At 48.3% G+C, this 25,000-nt stretch overlaps 3 protein-coding genes across 3 annotated transcripts in view; 1 reads left to right on the top strand and 2 right to left on the bottom strand.

Annotated features, from left to right (window-relative positions):
- LOC115377561 (TBC1 domain family member 12-like) overlaps positions 1 to 4,687 on the bottom strand; it is a 12,638-nt gene extending 7,951 nt beyond the window's left edge. The window contains exons 1-4 of the mRNA XM_030077374.1: positions 4,476 to 4,687; positions 3,270 to 4,009; positions 2,056 to 2,170; positions 267 to 397 (exon numbers count right to left, since the gene is read on the bottom strand). Of these exons, the coding sequence (XP_029933234.1) occupies positions 267 to 397; positions 2,056 to 2,170; positions 3,270 to 4,003 (980 nt within the window). The 5' untranslated portion in view covers positions 4,004 to 4,009; positions 4,476 to 4,687. The remainder of the gene's footprint in view (positions 1 to 266; positions 398 to 2,055; positions 2,171 to 3,269; positions 4,010 to 4,475) is intronic.
- A 609-nt stretch (positions 4,688 to 5,296) lies between these two features.
- LOC115377563 (zinc finger protein 260) lies at positions 5,297 to 11,801 on the bottom strand. The gene is made up of 5 exons (XM_030077376.1): positions 11,415 to 11,801; positions 9,448 to 9,613; positions 9,298 to 9,356; positions 8,206 to 8,311; positions 5,297 to 7,337 (listed from the first exon to the last, which is right to left on the bottom strand). The coding sequence occupies exons 1-5, from the start codon at positions 11,595 to 11,597 to the stop codon at positions 6,217 to 6,219; spliced, it is 1,635 nt and encodes a 544-aa protein (XP_029933236.1). The 5' UTR covers positions 11,598 to 11,801; the 3' UTR covers positions 5,297 to 6,216.
- A 518-nt stretch (positions 11,802 to 12,319) lies between these two features.
- LOC115377570 (dnaJ homolog subfamily C member 9-like) overlaps positions 12,320 to 25,000 on the top strand; it is a 16,889-nt gene continuing 4,208 nt past the window's right edge. Inside the window, exons 1-3 of the mRNA XM_030077388.1 lie at positions 12,320 to 12,469; positions 23,053 to 23,230; positions 23,329 to 23,469. Of these exons, the coding sequence (XP_029933248.1) occupies positions 23,057 to 23,230; positions 23,329 to 23,469 (315 nt within the window). The 5' untranslated portion in view covers positions 12,320 to 12,469; positions 23,053 to 23,056. The remainder of the gene's footprint in view (positions 12,470 to 23,052; positions 23,231 to 23,328; positions 23,470 to 25,000) is intronic.

Consider the following 25,000-nt stretch of genomic DNA (forward strand, 5'->3'; position numbering starts at 1 on the left):
TTGTGTGTGTGTGTGTGTGTGTGTGTGTGTGTGTGTGTGTATGTGTGTGTGTGTGTGTGTGTGTATAGTGCCCCAGGCAACCCACTCACATTTCACCAATCTATTCTTAATGAAGGACTGAGGTCTAGCATGACACACACACACACACACACACACACACACACGTGCTCGAACTACAGCCTTCCTGAAGACAGTGGAACTGAAGAGACAGCAGTGAGGGACAGACAGGAAGTGAGGTAAACAGTGAAAACAGGAAGTGGACGTACGCCGGCCGGTCCTCCAGGATCAGCGCCGTGGTCGACAGAGGTTCAAACTCCAGGTTCTTCCTGCTCCGGCCCGAGGCATGATGGGTAGGCGAGCTCCCGGCTGCCATCATGCTGTGCCGCGCTTCGTACTCCTGCAACGACATCACATGCCTCAGTCTCCATGGCAACAGGACAAGGACGCCACAGCCAGTGGCATGTTGTGACTGCAGGTGACCGATGGAGTGATGAATGGGTGACTTGGGACACGTGTGTGTGTGTGTGTGTGTGTGTGTGTGTGTGTGTGTGTGCGCAGCAGCTGGGGATGGATGCAGGAGGAGATGGAGGACAGCTGTGGGGGTGGAGCAGTGATGAGGTCACAGGTCACATGGGTTAGTGGGCGTGGCTGCAGACTGGAAACACTTTTTAAATATTTGGTTATTTGATGAGTTTTATAAATGAATATTTGGTTATTTGTTCTACATTAACTGGCCCAGAACAACACTGGGTCTCGCCCAGAACTCTGGTGGGTTCCATAGTAACGCAGCAGGTTGATATTGATATTCTATTGAACTCTTGTTGATATTTGACCTGCTGATGTTCTGTTGAACGCCTGAAAGAGACCGTCCAGAGAGGGCGGGGCCAAAAACAAATCCAGGTGTCCAGGTAAGAGATCATGAACGCAGCTATCAGCTGATTTACAGTTTCTGACCCAACGGGACTCTTCGGAGTAGAGTTCCTACAAGAACCCGAACCCAACAGAACCCGCGGGAATAGAGTTCTAGAAGCAACTGCAAACCTGACGGGACCCTCGGGGGTGGAGTTCTAAAAACAGCCGTGAACCCAACAATCCGTCCTCAGTGCGTCTCGGGTGCCTCGGCCTGTTTTTAGGTGGTCTGGTTCTACCTGACAGCTGTTTGATCACCTGAGATGCAGGTAAACAGCAGGTGGGACAGGGAACAGGTTGGGACGGGGGTCAGGTGAACACCAGGTGGGTGGTTCCCCACTGATCTGCCCTCCTGCGTGCATGTGCATATTATCTGGGATTACCTTTCCATGGACTGAATAATCTGACTATCGGATCCAGCCTGGCTTTACCAGGTGCAATGAGCATTTATTCATCCATTCATTTTCATCCATTCACCAGAAGAGTCACTGAGAGAGCACAATCTGCTGGAGTACCTCAGGCAGGAGGTCGTGTTAAAATTAAGGTGTAAACACCCCTAAAACCACGGCAACAACCCGACTCAAGCTGGAATATTCCACGTCCTAATCCCAGAGCTGCTGACTCCGACTGCATGATATTATTCAGATTAAAATGATGAGACAAATCTGTTTACATGGACCTTTTTTATTCCAGGTATTCTCTTAATCCGGTTCCTACTGGAATATTTCAGTCCATGTAAACACTGTCTGACTAATGCTACACAAAGACACGTGTGTGTGTGTGTGTGTGTGTGTGTGTGTGTGTGTGTGTGGTATGAATGGATGATGAATGTCCAGCATGCAGGGAGACGGCTGGAATAAAAACAGAGAGGCGGGGTCGTACCACAGAGGTCAGCGGGTCAGAGGTCAGCTGGGTCAGACCGCCCGCTCGGGCCTCCTGCAGGGGAACACGCAGCGCGTTAACACCACTCTGCCTGCAGGTGGCGCTCTGCCACTGCTCACACTAACTACCCAGCTCTTCTTCTTCTGTTTATTCCAAACAAAGTGGAAAACACACCACTTCCTGTGCAGCAGGAAGGAGGGGGGCATATCTGTGTTTGCGTTTTGGGTGAAGTGTGCCTTTAAGCGCACAGGTGCATCATGGTACCTGCTGGATGGTCCTGGCAGTTTTGGCGGGACTCTCCCTGGGAGGAACTTTACCAAACAGTTTGAACCCGGCCACACTGGGACTGCCCGAGCTCTGCTTCCTGCTGAACACACCCCTGCCACACACACACACGCACACACACACACACACACACACACACACACACACACACACACACACACACACGTCAGTTAGTTAGGCGTGTAATGATCGGCACATGGACGCTGTAAATCATAAATCAGCCGACGTGTTCTCTTCATCGTGTCTGAACTCGGTTTACTTCCAAATAAAACACAAAAGATTAAACAGAACTTCACGGAATGAACCTTTACAGAGCAGTCATTACTGAGTCATTACAGCAACTGGCTTTTATTTTGTAGGGTAAAAGGCTTTTATTTACAGGGCTACAGTCTAACAACACACCAGCGTGTCCAGCTCCTGTTAGCTTAGCATAAAAACTTGAAGTCTATGGAGTCGTTAGCCTGGCTCTGTCACAGTGAAAAAATAAACCTTAGAGCAGCTCTGAAGCGTCTGATTCATACAGCGGACCTGAAATACACAGCAAAGAAGAGACGCCTGAGGCCTGAGGCCTGAGGTCTGAGGTCTGAGTCCTGAGGTCTGAGGCCTGAGGTCTGAGGTCTGAGGTCTGAGGCCTGAGGTCTGAGGTCTGAGGTCTGAGGTTTGAGGCCTGAGGCCTGAGGTTTGAGGCCTGAGGTCTGAGGTCTGAGGCCTGAGTCCTGAGGTCTGAGTCCTGAGGTCTGAGGTCTGAGGCCTGAGGCCTGAGGCCTGAGGTTTGAGGCCTGAGGCCTGAGGTTTGAGGCCTGAGGTCTGAGGTCTGAGGCCTGAGGCCTGAGGCCTGAGGTCTGAGGTCTGAGGTCTGAGGTCTGAGGTTTGAGGTCTGAGGTCTGAGGTCTGAGGTTTGAGGTTTGAGTCCTGAGGTCTGAGTCCTGAGGCCTGAGTCCTGAGGTCTGAGGTCTGAGGTTTGAGGTCTGAGGTCTGAGGTTTGAGGTCTGAGGTCTGAGGTTTGAGGTCTGAGGTTTGAGGTTTTGAGGTCTGAGGCCTGAGGCCTGAGGTTTTGAGGTTTGAGGTTTTGAGGTTTTGAGGTCTGAGGTTTGAGGTTTGAGGTTTTGAGGTTTGAGGTTTTGAGGTTTGAGGTTTTGAGGTTTGAGGTTTGAGGTTTGAGGTTTTGAGGTCTGAGGTTTTGCTGGATTTACCTGCCCAGGTATTCCACGATCCCGGGCCTCCTGGACTGCAGGGTGGTCTCCAGGTCTGGCTCCGCCTCCGGGGCCCCTCCCCCCGCCCCGCCCTGCGGCGGCTGGCCCGGGGCGCTCTGCTGGCGGCTGCACTTGAACGTGTTCCTGGATCCCAGACAGGCTTCTGGGAAACGCCGCTCGCCCCGCTGAGGCTCGTCTGACGCCTCGTCGCCGGGGTCGAGGGGGGCGGAGTCACAGCTCACACTGCTGGGGAGGGGCTTGGGGGGCGGGGAGGGGCAGCGGGAGTGCCCCTCCTCCTCCTCTCTGTTTGGTCCCTGAGTGATGTGGGCGGGGCTAGCAGAGGCCTCAGGCTGTGATTGGCTGCTCCGCCCGGCTGTGTCTGTTTCATCCAGTGAGGAAGAGGAGGGCGGCCTCCCGTTGGGCAGCGGGGCCGCCCGCCCGCCGACCTCTGACCCCTCTGACACGTGTGTGACATCACAGCTCCCACTGACCCGCCCACAGCAGGACCCACCCGTGTCAGGTGACCCCGTCCTGATCCCAGCGCACACGGCGGCGGTCACACCCTCCGCCCCCCCGGCGCCGCCCGAACACACACAGCGGCACGGCGGCCGAGGCCGGGAGGCCACGCCCCCCGACCCCGAGGAGGAGGAGGAGGGAGGAGGAGGTGAGGAGGAAGACTGCTCCGTGCTGCTTATGGTTACAGATGGAAAGCAGCCATCACTGGACGCTTCCATGTCACTCTGCACACACACACACACACGCACACACACACACACACACACACACACACACACGCGCACACACACACACACACACACACACACACACCACACACGCACACACACACACACACACACCTTGATCACAACAATGATAAAGCTTTCATTATTTCTACAATGATCAAAATGTGTTTATAACACTTCAGCAACAGCCTGTGTGTGTGTGTGTGTGTGTGTGTGTGTGTGTGTGTGTGTGTACGTGTGTGTGTGTGTGTGTGTGTGTGTGTGTGTGTGTGTGTGTGTGGCCCTGGTTAACAGGTGGACAGGTGAACAGAAGGTCGCTGGTTCGATCCCCAGCTCCTCCAGTGCACCCCCTAACTGCTGCTGATGGGCAGCATGGCAGTGTGTGTGTGTGTGTGTGTGTGTGTGTGTGTGTGTGTGTGTGTGTGTGTGTGTGTGTGTGTGTGAGGCAGCCCGGTCTCTGTACCTCCGTGTCCGCCGGAGGCTCCGCGGCGGCAGCGGGCTCTGCCGGAGCTCCTCCCCGGGACGGAGCTCAGTGTCTCGGCCGGTGTTCGGGCGGAGCCTCGGCCCCTCGGCCGGTCGGTCGGTCTCGTGTCCGGGTTCCTGCGGCGGAAGGCAGCGGCTCTCCTCTGTTGTCATTCTGGGAATGACAGACCGCGGAACGACGCCATGTTGGGATTCCTGTGACGTAGGAGCGACGTCACCGCAGGTTGTCAGCTGTCAGCTTCTTAAAATTTGCATAATGAATTTCCAACAGAGATAAATCTTAATACTTTTTTTTACTCAAATGAAAGAATATATCTATATCTATATATATGTATCCATATCTATCTAAATATATCTATATGTTGTGTAAAACAAATCATTAAAATTGTCAGGTAAAAATGTAATTACTTGTTAAATCCAGGGTCAATCTAAGGCTGATGTCATGATAAACTTATTGATTCTATGTGGTAAACAAATGCAGAAATACGAGGCTCAGTTTCGCTGTTTTTATGTGAATTTAAAGAATATAGACGGCATATTTAAAAAAAAAAAAAAAAGCAATAAAACTGTCGATCTGCACTGTGAACCCTTTAAAAACAAGTAACTTATTTGTTCTTATTTTCTAATGATTTTTATATTAATGGATTTATTTTGACTTTTTTTTATTAGTCTTTTTTTTATTAGAATTTTATTTTTAAATTCATACGTTTCTTTGTACATTATTTTGTCTGAAATGTTAAAAGATGTTAAAAATCACCACTGATCATCAATTCCATGGTACAAACTGAAGAAAAGAGGAACTGGAGTCTCATCACTTTGTTTTATTGAGAAACGGACACACTGCAGAGAGAGGAAGAGACCACACACACACACACACACACACACACACACACACACACACACACACACACCCTGAGGAGGTTCCAGCAGACTGAACACTGCGGCTGCAGAGCCACAGACAGGACGTTTTTTTTCTTGGAATATGAATATGGAAAGAGAAATGAGTGTGTATTTGGTTCAATAAAAAAAAAAGGTCACTTTCTGTTGAGCTGGGTCGTGACCTTTGACCTGTGGGGCGCGGCAGGGGGTCCTGGTGCGGCTCTGCACGGCAAAATGCAGCTATAAAATTATAAAAAGCAACAAGGTGCGTCTTTACATTTACAGACAGAAGCAGCAGGTGAACGCCACACTGCTATCAGCACAACATCACACACACACACACACACACACACACACACACACACACACACACACACACACACACACCTGCTTGGAAATTTGTATCAAAAGTCAAAATCTCCATATTAATCAAATACAATTCATCAAATAAATTATTTTGATTTGCTCTCAGAATGTCCTGATGGCAGCTTCCAGGACAGCGTGACGGCGTGTTGGTGACGCCGAGCTGGAGGAGGGAAAAAAAACAAAAACAACAACTCAGATTCTCTGAGATTAAAGTTGAAAATCTATCCTTCCTCCAAAAACAAACAAACAAACAAAAAACCCCAAAAAACAAAAACAAAAAAACCCTTGTTGTCTTGTGGGCGACGTCTCTTCAGAGTCCAGACGCTCAGGAGCAGGTTGGGATTCTGGGTCCAAACCAGCAGGATTTCCTCCTGACTGGATCCCACAGGAGGAGGACAGCTGGTTTTAAGCGCACAGAGGAGGAGCGTGGCCCCGCCCCTCCCCGCCCGGCCCGGCCCCGCCCCCCTCCTCCACATTCACGCGTACACACACTTGTGCAGCTTCAGGTTGCGCTGGTCCGAGTATCTCTTCCCGCACTTGTCGCAGATGTACTGCTTGCCGCCGGCGTGCACGTGGCGCTTGTGCGTGCGCAGGTGGCTGCCCTGGCTGAAGGTCTTGCCGCAGATCTCGCAGCCGTACGGCTTCTCGCCCGTGTGCACGCGCAGGTGCAGCTTCAGGCTGTTGGCGTTGTTGAACTTCTTCTCGCAGAAGTGGCAGTGGAAGGGCCGCTCGGCCGAGTGCGTGCGGCCGTGCGAGATCAGGCTGCTCTGCTGGCTGAAGCTCTTGCCGCACTCCTTGCAGGAGAACGGCCGCTCGCCCGTGTGGATCCGCCGGTGGATCTTCAGGTTCACCGACTGGCGGAAGGTCTTGCCGCACAGGTCGCAGCTGAAGGGCCGCACGCCGCTGTGGATGCGCTGGTGGTTCTTGAGGTTGACGGCGTGGCGGAAGCTCTTGGAGCACTCGGAGCACTTGAAGGGCTTCTGGCCCGTGTGGATGAGCTCGTGGGTTTTGAGCGTGACGGCGCGCGTGAAGCCTTTGCCGCAGACCGGGCAGATGAAGATCTTCTTGCCGGTGTGGATCTGGGCGTGGCGCGTCAGGTTCTGCGCCAGGTTGAAGCGGCGGCCGCACAGCTCACAGCCGTACGGCTTCTCGCCCGTGTGGATGATGGAGTGCGTCTTCAGGTGCGCCTGCTTGCCGAAGCACTTGCCGCACTGCGGGCACTTGAAGGGCTTCTCGCCCGTGTGCGTGCGCACGTGGTCCTGCAGGCTCTGCTTGTGGGCGAAGCCTTTGCTGCAGGTGGAGCAGGTGAAGGGCCGCTCGCCCGTGTGGATGCGCAGGTGAGTCTTCAGGTTGCTCTGCGAGGAGAAGGCCTTGCCGCACTCGGTGCAGATGAAGTACTTCCATCCCTGACTCGCCAGCTTCTGCAGCAGCAGGTAGCCCGGGCTCGCCTCCGGCTGCAGGTCTGTCTGCAGGTCTGTCTGCAGCTCCGCCTCCGCCTGCGGCTCGGACTCCGCCGGCTCCGCCTCCGCCTGCGGCTCCAGGTCGAGAGTCACCGGGCCTGAGGACTCCACGCCGTCAAAAGCTTCTTCTTTAGCTCCTGCAAGACAAACACAAGTCTCCGTCAGCAAAATAAAGGCTGGAACCGAAGTTCTCCATCCAAATCCTCCGCCGGCGTGCAGCAACAAAGCTGGAGCCCAAACTGTGTGAAACGTCTTTACGTCCAGACGACAGAGGCCTGGGACAGCAGGACGACGAGGCAGGAGGCCAGACACCAGCCGCCCCCCCAGGAGACCACAGGAAACACACAGTTATCATTATAATCATTAGAAATAATCTTTCCTTGTAGTTTTTTTTTTTTTTTTTTCAGTTTTTCAAGAGATTTTATTCGGAAGCTTTTCTCTTTTTTTTTTTAAATGTATTTAACCAATACAATCAAGTTAATTAAACATTTTGTTAATTCAAAGCAAGATTTGAAGGGCATTTTAGTCATTAACATTAAAAACACACTCTTTTTGGTAGTAAAATAAGAGTAAAAGGTAAAAAACGGAATTCCCAAAAATTAAAACGGAAAAAACAGATTTGGGAAAAAACAAAACAGATTTTTTAGGGCCCTGGATTTGTTTTTGGCGTTGCTAAAACTAGAAATTCTGGCACTCAATTTTCTAATTTGACTAACTCATTGAATGAAGCCAGACTTCACCGACTTTTCTCTCCTTCCGTCTGTCAGGGATATTTTTGAAGAACTTTCTGGAAACCTGTTTATTTTTAGTCTGAATCATGAGGCTGAGCCACAAACCACCAGGAAACCTCACGTTACCCATGACTTTTCAAAGCTGAATGAATGAAAGAATGAATGAATGAATGAATGAATGAATGAATGAACTGTCTTAGTGCGCGGTGACGGACATGCGGGCGAGGCAGGGCCGAGCCACAGCTGCTCTCTGATTGGCCGGCCTGGGACTCACGCTCGGCGATGGCCTCCAGGTCGATGTGGCCGCGCTCGTCTTTGATGCTGACGGCCATGATGAAGGGAGACTCCGCCTCCTCCTTGTGCTCCTCCCACTTCGCCGTCTGTCGGGACAAAAAACACGACGACCGTCACCGGAAACTCAGAGAAAAACTCAATTTATCACAATACATGTTATCACAATACTCAGCATACTGCAAAATGTTTAAAATCACCACATCATCACTGTGACTGCAGCCTCATGACTCGGGGCGTCACGTTTCTCCAAATCCTCCATTCGATTTTCGAATTTTTCTTCTTCCAGCACAGACGCCTGTGCCATTTTCAGACTAGTCTAGTCTATGATCACTGGTTTTATTCATTAAATTTTGTAAATCTTATTTCAAAAGATCGGCTACAGTCTCGTCAGTGATGCAGTTTTCATTATTCTTGTGTCATGTATCACATTCTAGACACTAAAGGTCAAAGTTAAATCATTTATTTACAATATCAAAGTAGCAAGTCGTCGATCCTCTTTGATTCGATGCTCGAGGCCACGGCGTAATTTCGATCGATTTCAATTAAAAATCGGAATCATGACACACCAGGATCGCATCGAGGCTCCTGACTGATCAGTTACTGATCAGCTGATCAATAAATCGGCCCGTCGTTGACCGACACGCTGAAACTTTTAAACGTCGAATAAAAACCCGACTCTGTGGTCTGTTTTTATGTTCTGTCTTATAATTTTATAGGTACTCTATTTATTACTTTATCTGTATTTGTTTTATTGTTATTTTACCGATAGTTTCTATATATTTTATTCTACATTCTATTTTAATGTTTTTCATATTGTTTTTATAGTTTATTCAGTATCTTATTAAGTTTTTTGGTGTTTTTTTTATTATTGCTGTTTTTATTGTTTTAAATCTTTTATTCACTCTCTTGTATGACCACTCTTATTTCTTCATCTTTTATTTTTTCAATTAACCATATTTTATTATTTTCTGAGTGTGCATCGGCCTCCTAGTGCACGTCTGATTTTGTGCGTATTTGTCAGTTAAGATGTGTAGCAGCTTGAACATCCTGCACCTGGCAGAAAGAGTCTCACCTGAGTGGATTTGTTCTCCTCGGCGGTCTTGGGGTTGGCGCCGTACGAGTGCTCGGCCTCTGCCACACAGAACACAGCTGTTACACACACACACACACACACACACACACACAGGTGACAGGTGAGCGGGGGGGGCGGGGCATGGCGTACCGACTCCGCCCTCAGACAGGATGTTGAGCACGCTGGTCTGGGGCCTCCTGCGGCCCCTGGAGCTCCTCTGCTCAAAGTCCATGAGGAACTTGGTCTCGTCCACGATGTTCATGATCTTCCCCAGAGCCTCGTTCCCCAGCGTCTCCATGACCGAGGCGAACAGCGTCTGCAGCCGGGGTCAGAGGTCAGGGGTCAGAGGTCACACAGCGACCGGGCACACCGTCAGGAGCAAAGCAAAGCAGCAGGAGGTGTGTTCATAAATGACGTTAAAACAGAGTCACAAACAGGAAATAATCAGTAAAATAATGAAAGTGTCAGTCACAGCAGCTCAGCTTCACACACAGCGACGCAAAAAAACCATAAAATAAAACCAACAGAGAAAAGGGAAACGGAGAGGCAGCTCAGTGAAAACTAACAGAAAATCATCAGTTTCAGGACTTCAAATGATTTCAAACCAACAAACTGCAGGAGCAGCTCAGAGGCTCGAGCGTCCGCCTCAAACTTCCTCTCATAGATAATAAATCCTGAGCCGGGCTGGACCCTTTAAACCACACAACTTCCACTTTGATTTTCCTGCAGGACAGGTCCGGCCTGTGACCTGCTCCGAGGTCACCTGAGGTCACCTGAGGTCACCTGGAGCCGCCTCTCACCTGTGTGTGTGTGTGTGTGTGTGTGTGTGTGTGTGTTTGGTTTCTAAACTCCAGCAGGTGTTTCTGAAGACGCGCAGAGAGAAGCTGCTGCTGGAAGGCTGGCTTTTACTTTGACAGAGCCGCTGCTAACCACTCCCATACACTTCAAGTCTTTATGCTAAGCTAACAGGAAATGCTACCTGTAGGAAGTGAGCCACTGGACGTCCAGAGGAGGAACATCTGGCCTCAGAAAAACACCTGACCTGAACACTTCTGGCCCTTTTCCACGAGCACCGGCTCCGCTCGGCTCTCCTCGCTCTGAGAGCTTCTCCAGGTGCTTCCTGCTAGCAGCCGGGGTCCCGAGCAACCTGAAATGTGACGTAAACGCCGTGCAGGCCTCTGATTGGACGGGGAGTGACGACACATGAGAGCGACTCCTCCACAAAAACCAAACCCGACATTTAAAAAAAGAAAAAAGAAAAACAAAACGGCAGCAGCGAGCGTCATCACTGAAGCTGGCCAAGGTGGAAAACGGTGAGCAAACCGATATGGTGGTCACATGAAGAGGTGGAGACTTTTCTGTGCTTGGGGGCGGGGCCGCGTTGCTATGACGACTCCACCCACAGCGAGGTGGGACTCACCTGTGATGGAAAACCACCGAAACCGAAACCGAGGCGAGTCGAGTCGAGTCGAGTCGGTGCTGGTGGAAAAGGGCCAATACAGTCAGCTCTCCCGGGGCTACAAAATAAAAGCCTGAGGTTCATGTCTGTAGCTCAGCTGACCGGAAAACATGAAACCACCTAACCCACCTTACCTTAACCCACACAGGAAAAGGTCCAGACTTCTATTAATAATAACAGCTAATAAGGTGCTCAACATGATCTGTACCTGTCTGCTGCTGTCTGTTTAAGCCCCTCCCCCCAACACACACACACACACACACACACACACACACACACACACCTCGGCCTTCACTTCACCAGTGTTTTTTTCTGTCTAACTTTTAGCTTTTCTGCATCAGAGAAAACCTGCTCCTGCATAAACAAACAAACAAACAAACAAACAAACAAACAAACTGACACCCCAGTACATTCTCTCACACGCGCACGCACACACACACGGACACACGCACGCACACACACACACACACACACACGGACACACGCACGCACACACACACACACACACACACACACACACACACACACACACACACGGACACACACGGACACACACACGGACACACACACGGACACACACACACACACACACACACACACACACACACACACACACACACACACACACACACACACACACACACACACACACACAGACCATCTTGTCGTGGCTCTCGGCCTGCAGGCGGGCCGGCAGCTCGGGCCCCGGGCCCCGCAGCTCCAGGCCGAGCAGCAGCAGCGAGCTGTCCGCCTCCAGCTTCCCCAGCTCGGCCACGGCGGCGTGGACCAGCGCCTCCATGACGGCGGCCAGCTGCGTCTGCAGGCCCACGAAGCTGCACATGGCTCCGGGCGCGGGGGGCGCGGAGCCTCGGTACCTGCTGGCTAACAGAGCCGCCCGCCCGGACGCATCACCCGCCCGCCGCCCGCTCAGCTCCGGGAGGCGGACACGCAAAACAAACCTCCTTCACCGCACAGAGGCTGCCGACATTACAGGAGAGTTACACAGAGAGGGCGGAAGTGCTCCGGATCTGCTTCCGGCGGGGACAGGAAGTGGCGGAGGTCTTGAACCAAACTTCTTTAGTTCTTCCTGTCAACAAAACAAAAAGCTATCAAAGCATTTCCTGTGTGCTGCAGTTTAACATGCGTTTGAATGAGTCACGTTTTTATCATAGTTATTATTTTTAATAATTATTCCATGCTATTTTTTCTATAACTTCTTGGTTCATGCCTTGAAATAAAGATTTTTTTTAAAAAAAAAAAAGGAAAGAAAAGAAAAAACAAGAAATACAGCTTTGTTTTTGAGTTGTTTTTGTTGGTTTCTTTCTTTCCCCTGTATTTTGTCATTTGTTCATTGTGAATGCTTATCATTCTTTTCTTATTATTATTTTAGCCTTAAGTGTATGTTTGTACAGCCACTCCCAGTGAACATGTGCGCCGTGTGTTCTTCACGCGCCGGACTCGGATTTACCCCCTAAAGGAGGAGAGCTCTGCCGCAGCGACACGTTACAGAGGGTAAATGTTTTAAACACGTTCACAGTGAGTTCATGCGTTGTCATGGTGACGTCGCGGACATGTGACGCGCCTTCAGCGTCAGAGTTCAGAGCGACTCGGCGGCTAACGGCTAACGGCTAACGGCTGTCAGGCTCAGAGGTCCAGGTGAGCTCAGGTGAGCTCGTGCCGCGCGGTGACGTGGACACAGGACGCGAGGAAAAGGTAGGTTTGCTGCTGCTTCATCAGCAGGAAACACGCAGACACGCCGGGACAAAACAAGCTCGGCTCACAACATTCACCGAGACCCGCACGGTCCGTCACACCCGCAGCCCGGCTCCCCGGCCCGGCTACCCGCCCGGCTCCCCGCCCGGCTCCCGGCTCCCGGCTCAGCTCCGCCCCCCCGGGGGTGTGCTCTCCTCTCCGGGCCACAGACTCTTTAAAAACAAACAAAAGGTGATTTGGTGTTTCTTTGGTCAGCAGTCAGGGATAAAAACCTTCTAGAACACCAGTGACGGTTTCCTGCCACCATGCAGAGACAGACAGACAGATAAATAGATGGATAGATAGACAGATAGAACCCTCAGAACTACAGAGGAATATGTGTCAGCAGCTGTTTGGGCAAGGTACTCTGCAGCATCATCAACTCCCGTATAGCTAAATTCCTCAGTGACCATAATGTCCTACATAAAAGTCAAATTGGATTCATACCTAACCATCGCACATCTGATCACTTATTTACCCTCAGCACTCTTATCAACACACATGTACACCAAAACAAAAATAAAATTTACTCATGTTTTGTAGATTTCAAAAAGGCCTTTGATTGTATTTGGCATGAAGGGCTCTTTTATCGACTGCTAGCGAGTGGCATAGGGGGTAAAACCTAGAATTTAATTAAGACAATGTATCTTAATAACAGATGTGCAATTAAAATTGGAAACAAAAGAACCAATTACTTCAAACAGTACCGTGGGGTTAAACAGGGCTGTAATATGAGCCCAACCCTCTTCAACATATATATAAACACACTTGCAGAACAGCTGGAGAAATCCACAGCCCCTGGTATTCCTCTACAAGACACTGAGGTCAAATGCCTCATGTTTGCTGATGATCTGGTGCTCCTGTCTCCCTCCAGAGAGGGCTTACAGCAGAGCCTAGACATCCTCCACAAGTTCAGCCAGACATGGGCACTAACTGTAAATTTGGAAAAGACCAAAACATTGACCTTCCAAAAATGATCAAATTCTATGAAAACTAAATTCACACTGGGAGAAACAGAAATTGAACATGTAAAACATTATACATATCTAGGCTTGATTTAGGGCTGGGCGATATGGACCAAAAGTCATATCCCGATATATTTTGGCTGAATATCGATATACGATATATATCCCGATATTTTTTCCGCAATGTGAGAGCAAATGTTCAGTTAAGTCAAAGCCAAATATGACATGACGGGGCTGGAGCTTTTTCGGGTTGTGGATGGCTTGTGGCTGGGGCTTCTGCAGTGTTCCTGGTAGTATCTGGGGGGCAGGAGCTGCTACAGGAACGTCCTCTGGCTCGGCCCTCTCACCTGCCGTGTCTCCACTGAGAGGCCGAGGAGGAGGAAGGTTCCTGTAAAGTTACCGGGCGGCTGCATGACCATGACCGCGGCATCAAAATGCCTGTTGTTAAAAAAGCCTGTTGTTAGCGTTAGCTAACGTCCGCTAAAGCTAACGTTAGCGTCCCTAAAATGCCGACTAAAAGTGTGTTGTTAGCGTTAGCTAACGTTAGCTAGCACGTTAGCGTTAGCTTGGTAGTGTTGGCCGTGTTGCTAGGGACGCCTAGTGCCCGGCTGTTTGCTTTCTGTTGACACCACATCGCGCTGTGAGTAAATCCAATCAGCACCAAGTAAACCCCAAGCCCCACCCGGGAGTTTTTCGGGGCCGCTCAGAGTCCCTACCCCGAGGCAGGGCCGTTTCTAGGCCCGTTTCCACTGAAGAAGTTCCTGGTAGTATTTGGCAGGCAGGAACTGGTACAGGAACGTCCTCTCGCTCGGCCCGCTCAACTGTCATGTCTCCACTGAGAGGGCCGAGTAGGAGGAAGGTTCCTGTAAAGTAAAAATCGCTGCGCGTCCATTTTGACCGTTAGCATTTGCTTGGTAGTGTTGGTGGTGTTGCTAGGGACGCCAACATTAGCTAACGTTAGCTAAAAAGCGTGTTGTTAGCGTTAGCTAACGTTAGCTAGCACATTAGTGCCGTTCAGAGTCCCTACCCCGAGGCAGGGACTTGTTTAGCCCCTGTTAAAGTTCAGGAACTCTCTCCTTCGGGTGTGGTTCCTGTGGTGGAGACACACAACAACGGCCCTGGCCCTGTAAAATTACCCCGAAGTTCCTGCGGTGGAAACGGACCTTCTGTAAAAGTTCAGGAACTCTCTCCTTCGGGGTAGTTCCTGCGGTGGAGACACGCGACAACGGCCCCAGCCCCATGAAATTACCCCGAGAGTGCCGGAGTGTTTGTTCCTGCCCCGCCCCTCCTCTGTGCTCGACAGAGGAGGGGCGGGGGCGCGCAGAGCAGTGCAGAGAGCTCCAGGTCAGCAGCACAGCAGAGCAAGGATCACAGCGCAAATTTGAACTATATCGATATATGCGATATAGTCTGATTCCATATCACATTTAAAAATATATCGATATGATTTTTATATCGATATATCGCCCAGCCCTAGCTTGATTATCAATTCCACTGGACATTTCGGCATGGCTGTAAATGAACTCAAAGAGATGGCAAGAAGGGCTTATTATGCCATCAAAAGAAAAATTCCAATTGATATTCCAATTAGGACCTGGCTCAAAATCCTAAATTCAGTGATACACCCAATAATATTATATGGCAGTGAAGTGTGGGGTCCATTAAGCAGCCAAGACTTCCCAAAATGGGAAAAACACCCACTGGAAGCCTTGCATGCAGATCTGTGCAAAGACATATTAAAAGTGCACAGACACACAGCCAATAATGCATGCAGAGCAGAACTCGGCCAATACCCTTTAATAATTAAAATTCAAAAACGAACAATTAAATTCTTTAAACACCTGCAATCCAGCGACCCCCACTCCTACCAGTACAAAGCCCTTCAGAGCCAAGAGTTGAGCAGAGATAAAAGTCCCCTCTACCAGCTGGTCCTGAAGCTCTGCCCACATATAACAGAGCAGGACAGGCACCAATCAATCTGGCCCAACCAAATCGCACTAAAACAGAAAGAAAATTATACTAAATATTGGAATGAAACTATCAAATCACAAAGTAAATTAGAATTTTATCTGACCCTAAACAGAGAATACACGATGGCAGAGTACCTGACCACCGTGACTAACAGGAAACTGAGGAAAACACTGACAATGTATAGACTGAGTGGACACAGCCTGGCCATAGAAACAGGCCGTCACAGGCAGAACTGGCAACCCAGAGAGGCTAGGCTATGTTCACTTTGTCAACAAGGAAAGGTTGAGACAGAATCTCACTTCCTGCTGCACTGTGACAAATATCAAGATGTCAGAGAAACCTTCTTTAAAAAAATAAATCATATATATCCTGAATTTATACATTTGCCTGATCCCCCAAAACTGCCTTATTTATGTGGGGAGAAACGTCAATGTGCAGTGTTAGCTGCAGAATATGTATATAAGGAAAACAAGCTCTGTAGGAAATGTTTCCTAGTGATTCCATCTGTCAGCCGGCCATGCTCCTGTTACTCACCATGAATGTTATCATTATTCAATAACTACTCTTCTGTATTTGATGTGATTGTGGATGTTTGCACAGTATTATTTATTTATTCCTAATCATTTTCAATGTTAACAATTTTGTGCACAGCTTTGGCAATATAGGTTTCTGATCTGTCATGCCAATAAAGCTCATTTGAATTTGAATTTGAATTAGACAGATAGATAGATAGACAGACAGACAGACAGATAGATAGATAGACAGATAGACAGACAGACAGACAGACAGATAGATAGATAGATAGATAGATAGACAGATAGATAGATAGATAGATAGATAGACAGATAGATAGATAGAGTTTTAGTTTAGTTTAGTTTTTATTTTTCTCAAAGAGTGTCATGCACCATTAATGGTGCCCAGCCCTATGGGCGTACAAGACACTGCAAACAAGAAAGAAAAACAAGATGGCAAAACAAAACAAGTTACATTAAATGTAAGGGCGCACTACCTCACAACATAAGGAGTAGACTTGCGTAACTGAAATGCATCTGACAGATACTTAGCGAGTGGGAACACTTCTTTGGTAAAGAAATGAGACAACATAGATTCATCGGAGAGTAGATCACAGCCAGAAACCTTACAAAAAAGATTGATTCTAAGGGCATGATACAATGGACAATAAAACAAAAAGTGCATTTCATTTTCAACTTCATTTAGGTCACATAAGCAACATTTTCTCTCCTCCTCTGGGATAGAGTGGAAGCGACCTGTTTCCAGGGCCAAGGGCAAAATGCCACACCGGAACTGGGCACATACAGACCGCTGGTTTCTGGTCAGATTAAGGATGACATAGGTTTCAGACTGGTAGCTGGTTTTAATCTGACAGTAGGTTCTTAGCTTTGGTTTTCTCCATATTTCTTCAGCCCATTTTTGTTTATAGTTATCAAACAATATGGATTTAATTTGCCTAATGCTACACCTCAATTTGTTTCTAAATATGTGTTGTAAGCCAGCTTCATAAAAAACACTTTCCAGCTCCTTGGTCCAGGATCTACCTGTAGAAAGATCCCATAAGAAAATCTGTTTCGTGAGTCTACACTCAGGCATGGCAATTAGTCTGTTCCATAGCCTCACCATGTCAGCCTTATGCCGCACTTCAGGTGGCTCCCACCCCATGTCTCCCCTCACAGCAAGCTTAGGAGCCAGTTTATGCACCCCTAGGAAACAGCGCATTGCTCTGTCCTGTGTCACATCCCTTTTGACATGTTTACTGTACCCCCAGACTCCAGAAGCATAATCAGAAACGGGGCAGACACAGGAATTAAAGAGCTGCGTGTAGGCTTTGAAGCCAAGGTCCCAACAGAATTTGATTTTGTTAAGGACGGCTCCTAGGGCCCTCCCCGCGGAATCTGCCAAGATTTTAGTCCCTTCTTCAAAGGTTAGGTGTTGATCTAATGTGAGTCCTAAATATTTATAACTATCAATGTAGACTAATGGGGTAGAGCCAGATTGGAAAATGAATTTGGACTGTGGCTCTCTTTTACTCCTAAAATGGATAATCTTTGTTTTATCATTGTTAATCTTCATTCTCCATTTGTTGCACCAACAATAAACAATATTCAAAAGAGTTTGGAGATCTTTCTCAGATTCCGCGAGGATGACCAAATCGTCTGCATAACAGAGGGTGCTGACCACTGTATCACCCAGTTTGATCCCAACATCAGCTTGCTTAATTTCTAAAATTAAATCATTTATGAACATAGCAAACAGTGTCGGGGACAAAGTGTCACCCTGTTTGACTCCGAAAGGGGTCGGAAACCACCCAGTCTTGTAGGCATTGACCTGGACACACGCCATTGGACTCTGGTACATTGCTTTTATCGCCTTATAGAAATTCCCGTCCACCCCAGAATTTAACAACTTAAAGTAAAGTAAATCATGGTTTAAACAGTCAAAAGCTTTTTGGAAGTCAATAAAACAACAGAAAGTTGGCTTCCTGACCTGAATTCTAGCATAAATTATGGTACATAAAGAATATATGTGGTCAACACAGGATCTGAATTTTCTAAATCCATTCTGTTCATCTGCTAAGAGCCCAGACATTTCTAAATAGTTTAACAACCGTTCATTAAGGATACTGGAATAAAGTTTATAAACACAACTGAGTTTACTTATCCCTCTATAATTCATTGGAACTCTCGGGTCGTTGTTAGGGGATTTAGGGATGGGTTTGATTATTGAGTTGAGCCCGACCCCGGGGACCAGGTTAGAATTAAAGCAGAAACATACAAGCTTATACAGGACTGGGTATAAATGAGGTGCTTTTATTATTTCATTGGTCAGTTCATCACCCCCTGCAGCCTTTCTCAGTTTGAGCTTACTAATTGCACAACTAACCTCTTCTTCTGTAATACTGGCATTTAGAAATTGGTTTTCACATCCAGACAAATCCATACAGACCTCCAAATCATTTTTCTTGCTTATAATCATTTCAAGAAAGTAATCATTCCACTCATTAGAACATAAATTTCCAGAGAATAAGGAACCAAAATCAGCTTCCCATCTGTTCAAGATTAACTCAGTATCAAATATGGAGATATCATCAGACGTCACTTCCATTGGGATGGCTTTAACTCTCTTAGGGCCCAAGTTATTTATTAGTTTCCAAAATATTTGAGGGTTATTGGTTTGGGAGTCCTCTATTTTTAAAGCTTCCCCCCTTTCGTATTCCCTCTTACAGGAGCGTAACTTTTTATCAAAGTTATATTGTGTGACCTTAAATTCATTTCTTAATAACTGTTTTTCATTAATATCCTTTCGGTCACATTTTAGAAACCTTTTCTCGGCACTTCTCATTAATTTCCATAGTGCTTTAAGCTCATAATTCCAGTAGGATCTAGACTTTTTGCGAAAGCCACCTTTCCCACAGGAATCGGGCTTGCCACGGACCTCAATATTCTTATAAATATGATTACAAAATTCCTTGTACCAATTATCTATATCTCTCTGGAATTGGATTTGAGACAGGCCATTGATTAGTTCGCTCACTTTATCTTGACATTTATTGGATGAAAGAAAGTTAGGTGGGATGTTTCTTAGGTTCTTAGATGGAGTTGACCTAGAGCCCTCACCTGGGTTCACAAAACCTTCTCCTGTCTGGAAGGTCAAGACCATCATTGAATGGTCAGGTGGTTTACTGCGGTCCCCTATTAGATTGAAACAACTGGAGCCTCCCCTCTCAATCAGCTCGTTAGAATTGTACACATAGAGCTCCCGACAGGTATTTAGGCTTTCATGCGGGGTGATAATATAATCTACGACTGCAGAACCTTTAACTGATATAGACGTAAAACTATCGTTACCAGGCAATCTTCCATTTAATATACAGCTTTTCGAGTCCTTCAAGAGTTCGATTAACATTTCACCTTGTTTATTCACCACCTTATCCAAACTTACTCTAGGAGGAATATCTGTATCAATATCTCTTAAATAGTCATCCAGTTGCCCTATTCGGCTGTTCAGATCGGCACAAATATAAACAGCATCCACATCAGAAAGGTTATACAATTGAAGGAGCAGATGATTAAATAAGCCACATGAGTCGGCCCATACAGAGCCTTCTGGGGGGAGATAACATGAAAATATAACAAAACAGTACTCAGAGACTAAGTGCTTAAATTGTAAACCAATCACCCCATCAAAGGAATTATCAATTACACTCACTTTGTAAGAACCAAAAATATTATTCTTGACAAGAATACCCACTCCTCCAGAGCCTTTAGGTGCCTTCACATGAGTTTTTCTATTCACACCAAACCATGTATATCCTGCAATTTGAATTGAGTTTGAACCCGTTAAATGAGTTTCATTAAGGGTTGAAACTTAACAGCATCAAAAGCCTTAACTCACAGTTCATATCAGTCCAACCGTTTACATTCCAGTGAACAAGAGTGAACTGCTCGGGTAGACCTATAGGCCGGGCTGCGGATCCTCAGCGCGGAGACCTCTGGCTTCCCCGAGGCTGTTGTACACTGTGCCCTGCCCCGTCACCACCTGCAGGCCGCCTTCTCACTCTCCCGTTTCCCGACACATAGAACTGCTGCCCGACAGGAATCTCATTCAGCAGGGTGCGGAAGTTCAGTTCAATCAGCCTTTCTGCGTGGGTCTTAGCAGACCGAATAAAGACAGTTTTGAATTTCTCGCTATACTTCAGCTCCTGCTTCGCGCGTAGCACCGCTACCTTCTCTGGAACCGTGGCAAACTCAACCTTAATCACTCCAGGGCGTCCCTCCCTCAATCTCAGCCTCTCTGCGGCCACCACGGTTGGAGGGTTTCCCTCCCAGCCAAGGCCCTCGGAGAGCAGCTCGGCAACCATCTCGTTCACATTTTCATCCTCCTCATAAGCCAAGCCGGAGATGATGACGGACACTTCGGGGTCGAAAGGCGAGTTCGGCTTTTCTTGATCAAGTTTTAATTCCATCTGCTCGATTCGAGCCACTACGTGGCCAATCTCTCTGTCCAGGTTTCCCTGGATTTCCTTAGTCTTCACAGCAAGTTCAGATTTCAGTTCTGTTTTCAAACTAGCCACGCTGTCACTGACCAGCTTAGTCAGGCCGTCCACTTTGTTCTTTAGCTGCTTCTCAAAGGTGGTTTTCAGCCCGTCCATTTTAGTATTAAGGAGCTTCAGCTCCGCTAGGATACTGGCGTCTCCGTCATTGCGGTTTCTAGTAGTTGGCCCATCTGCAACATTGCCGGTGGCACCGGGAGTGTTGTTCGGCATTTTGGGCAGGCTTGGTGATCCACAGCTAGGCTACCCTTGGCAAACAATATGCTTACTTGTAATAGACTTGATGGTAAACTTGTTGATCGGAGTTTTCAAACAATCAGATCGGAGTTTTCAAACAATCGGAGTTTTCAAACAATCAGAGTGCGACAGCAGCGTGCGCCTTACTCGTCCGCCATCTTTCAGACAGATAGATAGACAGACAGACAGACAGACAGATAGATAGATAGATAGATAGATAGATAGATAGATAGATAGACAGATAGATAGATAGATAGATAGATAGATAGATAGACTTTATTGATCCCAAACTGGGAAATTCTTGTGTTACAGCAGCAATGGAAACATAAAATAAAATTAAATCAAATAAATGCAAAAATATATACAATAAAGACTATATACAGAAAAAAATCTATATAAACATCTAACAATATGAAAGATACAGATGGTAATATGAAATGGTAAATGTGAAATATACAGATGTTAGATGGTTGGAGTGTATATGAACTGAGATATTTCTAATCTAAATAATGTGTTAGGGTTAGTGTTGTGTGACTTCACCACAGATCGTTTACCAGCACAGACGCTTTCTGTGTCGCTGAGGGCAAACTGGTTTACAGCATCATCACAGGGGTTTCCATGGCAACGTCACAGAGTCACCAGCAGACCTCCAGCACCTGTGTTACACCACCTGCACCATGAGGGTGGGGCGACCTCCCACCCAGCCCACCTGACCTGACCCAGCCCACCTGACCCTGACCCTGACCCAGCCCACCTAACCCTGACCTGACCCACCTGACCCTGACCTGACCCTAACCCAGCCCACCTGACCCTGACCTGACCCAGCCCACCTGACCCTGACCTGACCCAGCCCACCTGACCTGACCCAGCCCACCTGACCCTGATCCAGCCCACCTGACCCTAACCTGACCCAGCCCACCTGACCTGACCCAGCCCACCTGACCCTAACCTGACCCAGCCCACCTGACCTGACCCAGCCCACCTGACCCTAACCTGACCCAGCCCACCTGACCCTGACCTGACCCTAACCCAGCCCACCTGACCCTAACCCAGCCCACCTGACCCTAACCTGACCCTAACCCAGCCCACCTGACCCTAACCTGACCCTAACCCAGCCCACCTGACCTGACCTGTCCCTGACCCAGCCCACCTGACCCTAACCTGACCCTAACCCAGCCCACCTGACCCTAACCTGACCCAGCCCACCTGACCCACCTGACCCTGACCCAGCCCACCTGACCCACCTGACCCTAACCCAGCCCACCTGACCCACCTGACCCTGACCCAGCCCACCTGACCCACCTGACCCTAACCCAGCCCACCTGACCCTAACCTGACCCTAATCCAGCCCACCTGACCTGACCCTAACCCAGCCCACCTGACCCTAACCCAGCCCACCTGACCTGACCTGTCCCTGACCCAGCCCACCTGACCTGACCCTAACCCAGCCCACCTGACCCACCTGACCCTGACCCAGCCCACCTGACCCTAACCCAGCCCACCTGACCCACCTGACCCTGACCCAGCCCACCTGACCCTGACCCAGCCCACCTGACCTGACCCAGCCCACCTGACCCTAACCTGACCCAGCCCACCTGACCTGACCCAGCCCACCTGACCTGACCCAGCCCACCTGACCCACCTGACCCACCTGACCCTGACTCTGAGGTGTTGTGATGCTGACAGGAGAACAGGTTTTTCAGAAAGGATCTTTGTGGAGTTGGAGATTGTTCACTGAGCTGAGGGGAAACTGGGCCAGATGCTGAAATTCTCAGGAGAAGAATTCAATGATAAGAAATAGAAAATAAATAGAAACAGAGAATTATTATTATTATTATTATTATTATTATTATACTTTATTGAACATGTTAAAAAAAAAAAAGACAGGGATAAACAAACAGAAGGATGAAACATAAACAATATGAGCAAAAGCTAAACTGACAGATCATCAACCAAAATAATCAAGTTGATGTTCCAAAGAGGCAGGAAGAAGCCAGAAGCCTTCATACAGGCTGTGAGTCAAACACAGCAAATCACTGCTCTCTGATCAGATTCATCATCCTGAGAGAAAAAGAAGAAGAAAGAGAAAAAGAAAGTTGAGAAAAATAAATAACTTGAAATTAATGATGACGTGACTGAAACAAACAAGAAAACCCAGATTTGGGACAGCAGAAACAAAACACAAAGTTCAAATATATGCATCAGAAATGGAAAAAAAAAAAAGTGCTCATTTTATATAACACAGAGAGTGTGTGTGTGTGTTTGTGTGTGTGTGTGTGTGTGTGTGTGTGTGTGTCCCACAGGGCGATGGGTTTGCTGCAGGACCTCCTCTCCCTGTTCGGGTCGTCCGACCTGTACGAGGTCCTGGGCGTGGGCGTGGCCGCCTCCGAGGCCCAGGTGAGGCGCGCCTACTACAGAAACTCCCTGAAGGTGCACCCGGACCGGGCCCCCGGGGACCCGCACGCCACCGCCAAGTTCCAGGTGGGGCCACACACACACACACACACAGACGCTGTGCATGCTGTGTGTGTGTGTGTCTGTAAGCAGAGTGTGTGTGTGTGTGTGTGTGTGTGTGCCAGGCGCTGGGGAGGGTGTACTCGGTGCTCAGCGACCCGCAGCAGAGAGCCGCGTACGACGAGCAGGGCGTCGTCGACGAGGAGGCGGAGCCACTGAGCCCAGAGAGGAACTGGGACGACTACTTGAGGATGATGTTCCCCAAGGTGCGCACACACACACACACACACACACACACACACACACACAGAGGGTACCTGAACAGGTAGTCCAGATGGAGGACGAGCAGGACAGTTTGACCTGGACAAGACACAGAGAGCAAAGGGGCAGAGGACTCTGGGACATCAGCATGCACTGAGGAAAAAAAAAAAAAAAAGGGGGGGGGGGGTAGAGGAGGACAGGAAAAAGAAGAAAGGAAGAGGGAAGAGGAAGCTAAGAAGAGAGGAAGGTGCTCAGAGCGTGATCTGAAGTCCTGACAGTCTGAAGGTTGTTACAGACCAGCATGCGGACAGAAGGGCCAAAGGGCCGGCGAAAAATTCACCTTTAACTCTTCACACCAGTCAGCGATGTGAACGTGTGTGTTGTGAAATCTGAATCCTGCAGAAAAAACATGGAGTCAGCTCCGTCCCCCGATCAGGACCTCGTCAGTACTGAACTGTTTCCCCGTCCAAAGAGCAGATTTTGGGTCCACCTGCTTTTCCAGAGCAGGGACAGAGAGGGGGAATCCCACCTGCTGAGACAGGAGCTCAAACTGCATCATGAGCGTCTCCCAGCTGATTGTGGGACGTCCTCCGTGGGACAGCTGGAGCCTCTCCTGACAGAGACAGAGAGCCAGCTGTGGGGATCCCTCTGAGGCCGAGCAGAGCCCGGCTGTCTGAGTGAGGCAGGCTGTCAGGCTGCCTCTCCTGCAGGCGCTGACCTCATGTTGTTGTTGTGGGGAATGGAGGCTGCTGATTGGCTGCTGCAGTTTGCTCGCCTAGAAAAATCGAGCTTGTTGCAAAAAATAAATCTGTCGCATTTCCACTTTTCGTATTTCGTGTTCTATGTGCAAGTACTGACTGCATGTTATGAGTTTGGAAAAATACGAAATATTCACATGAAAATAACACCGCTGGTGTGTGAGGAGCTTAAGCCTGAAGCAGCAGAACTAAGGCTTAGGGTCAGGTTTAGGGTTAGGATTAGGCTTAGGCTTAGGGTTAGCCCTGACTATAAGCTTTGTCAAAAAGGAAGGTTTGAAGTCTGCTCTTAAAGGTCGAGAGTGAATCTGCCGTGTGAACTGAGAGGAAGTTTGTTGCACAGACGTGGAGCCTGGAACTGGAAGGATCTGCCTCCCGATTTGGTTTTAGAGATTTTGGGAACCAGCAATAAACCTGCATTATGGGGCGCAGTGCTCTGGCAGGGTGAGGAGGAACTATGAGCTCTTTCAGATCAGATGGTGCCTGCCCATCAAGAGCTTTACTTATTGATTGATTGATTGATTTATTCTTTATTTCATTCATTTATAAAAGAAAAGAACAATTTAATATAAACACAAACGTTCCCAGATCTTGAATGAAAGGGAGCAGAAAGAAGAATAATCTTATTTAATCTGCCCCCTTTTTCCCAACAAATCCATTTACAAAAAACATAATTTAAAAAACAACAACAAAATAAACTAGAAATAAAATGAAATAAAATAAAATAGCTGCCGGCCGACCCCGACAGTCACATTCCTCTTTAGTTCCCAAGTTACAGTTC

The sequence above is a fragment of the Myripristis murdjan genome, chromosome 19, assembly GCF_902150065.1.
Source record: "Myripristis murdjan chromosome 19, fMyrMur1.1, whole genome shotgun sequence".
Lineage (NCBI taxonomy): Eukaryota > Metazoa > Chordata > Actinopteri > Holocentriformes > Holocentridae > Myripristis > Myripristis murdjan.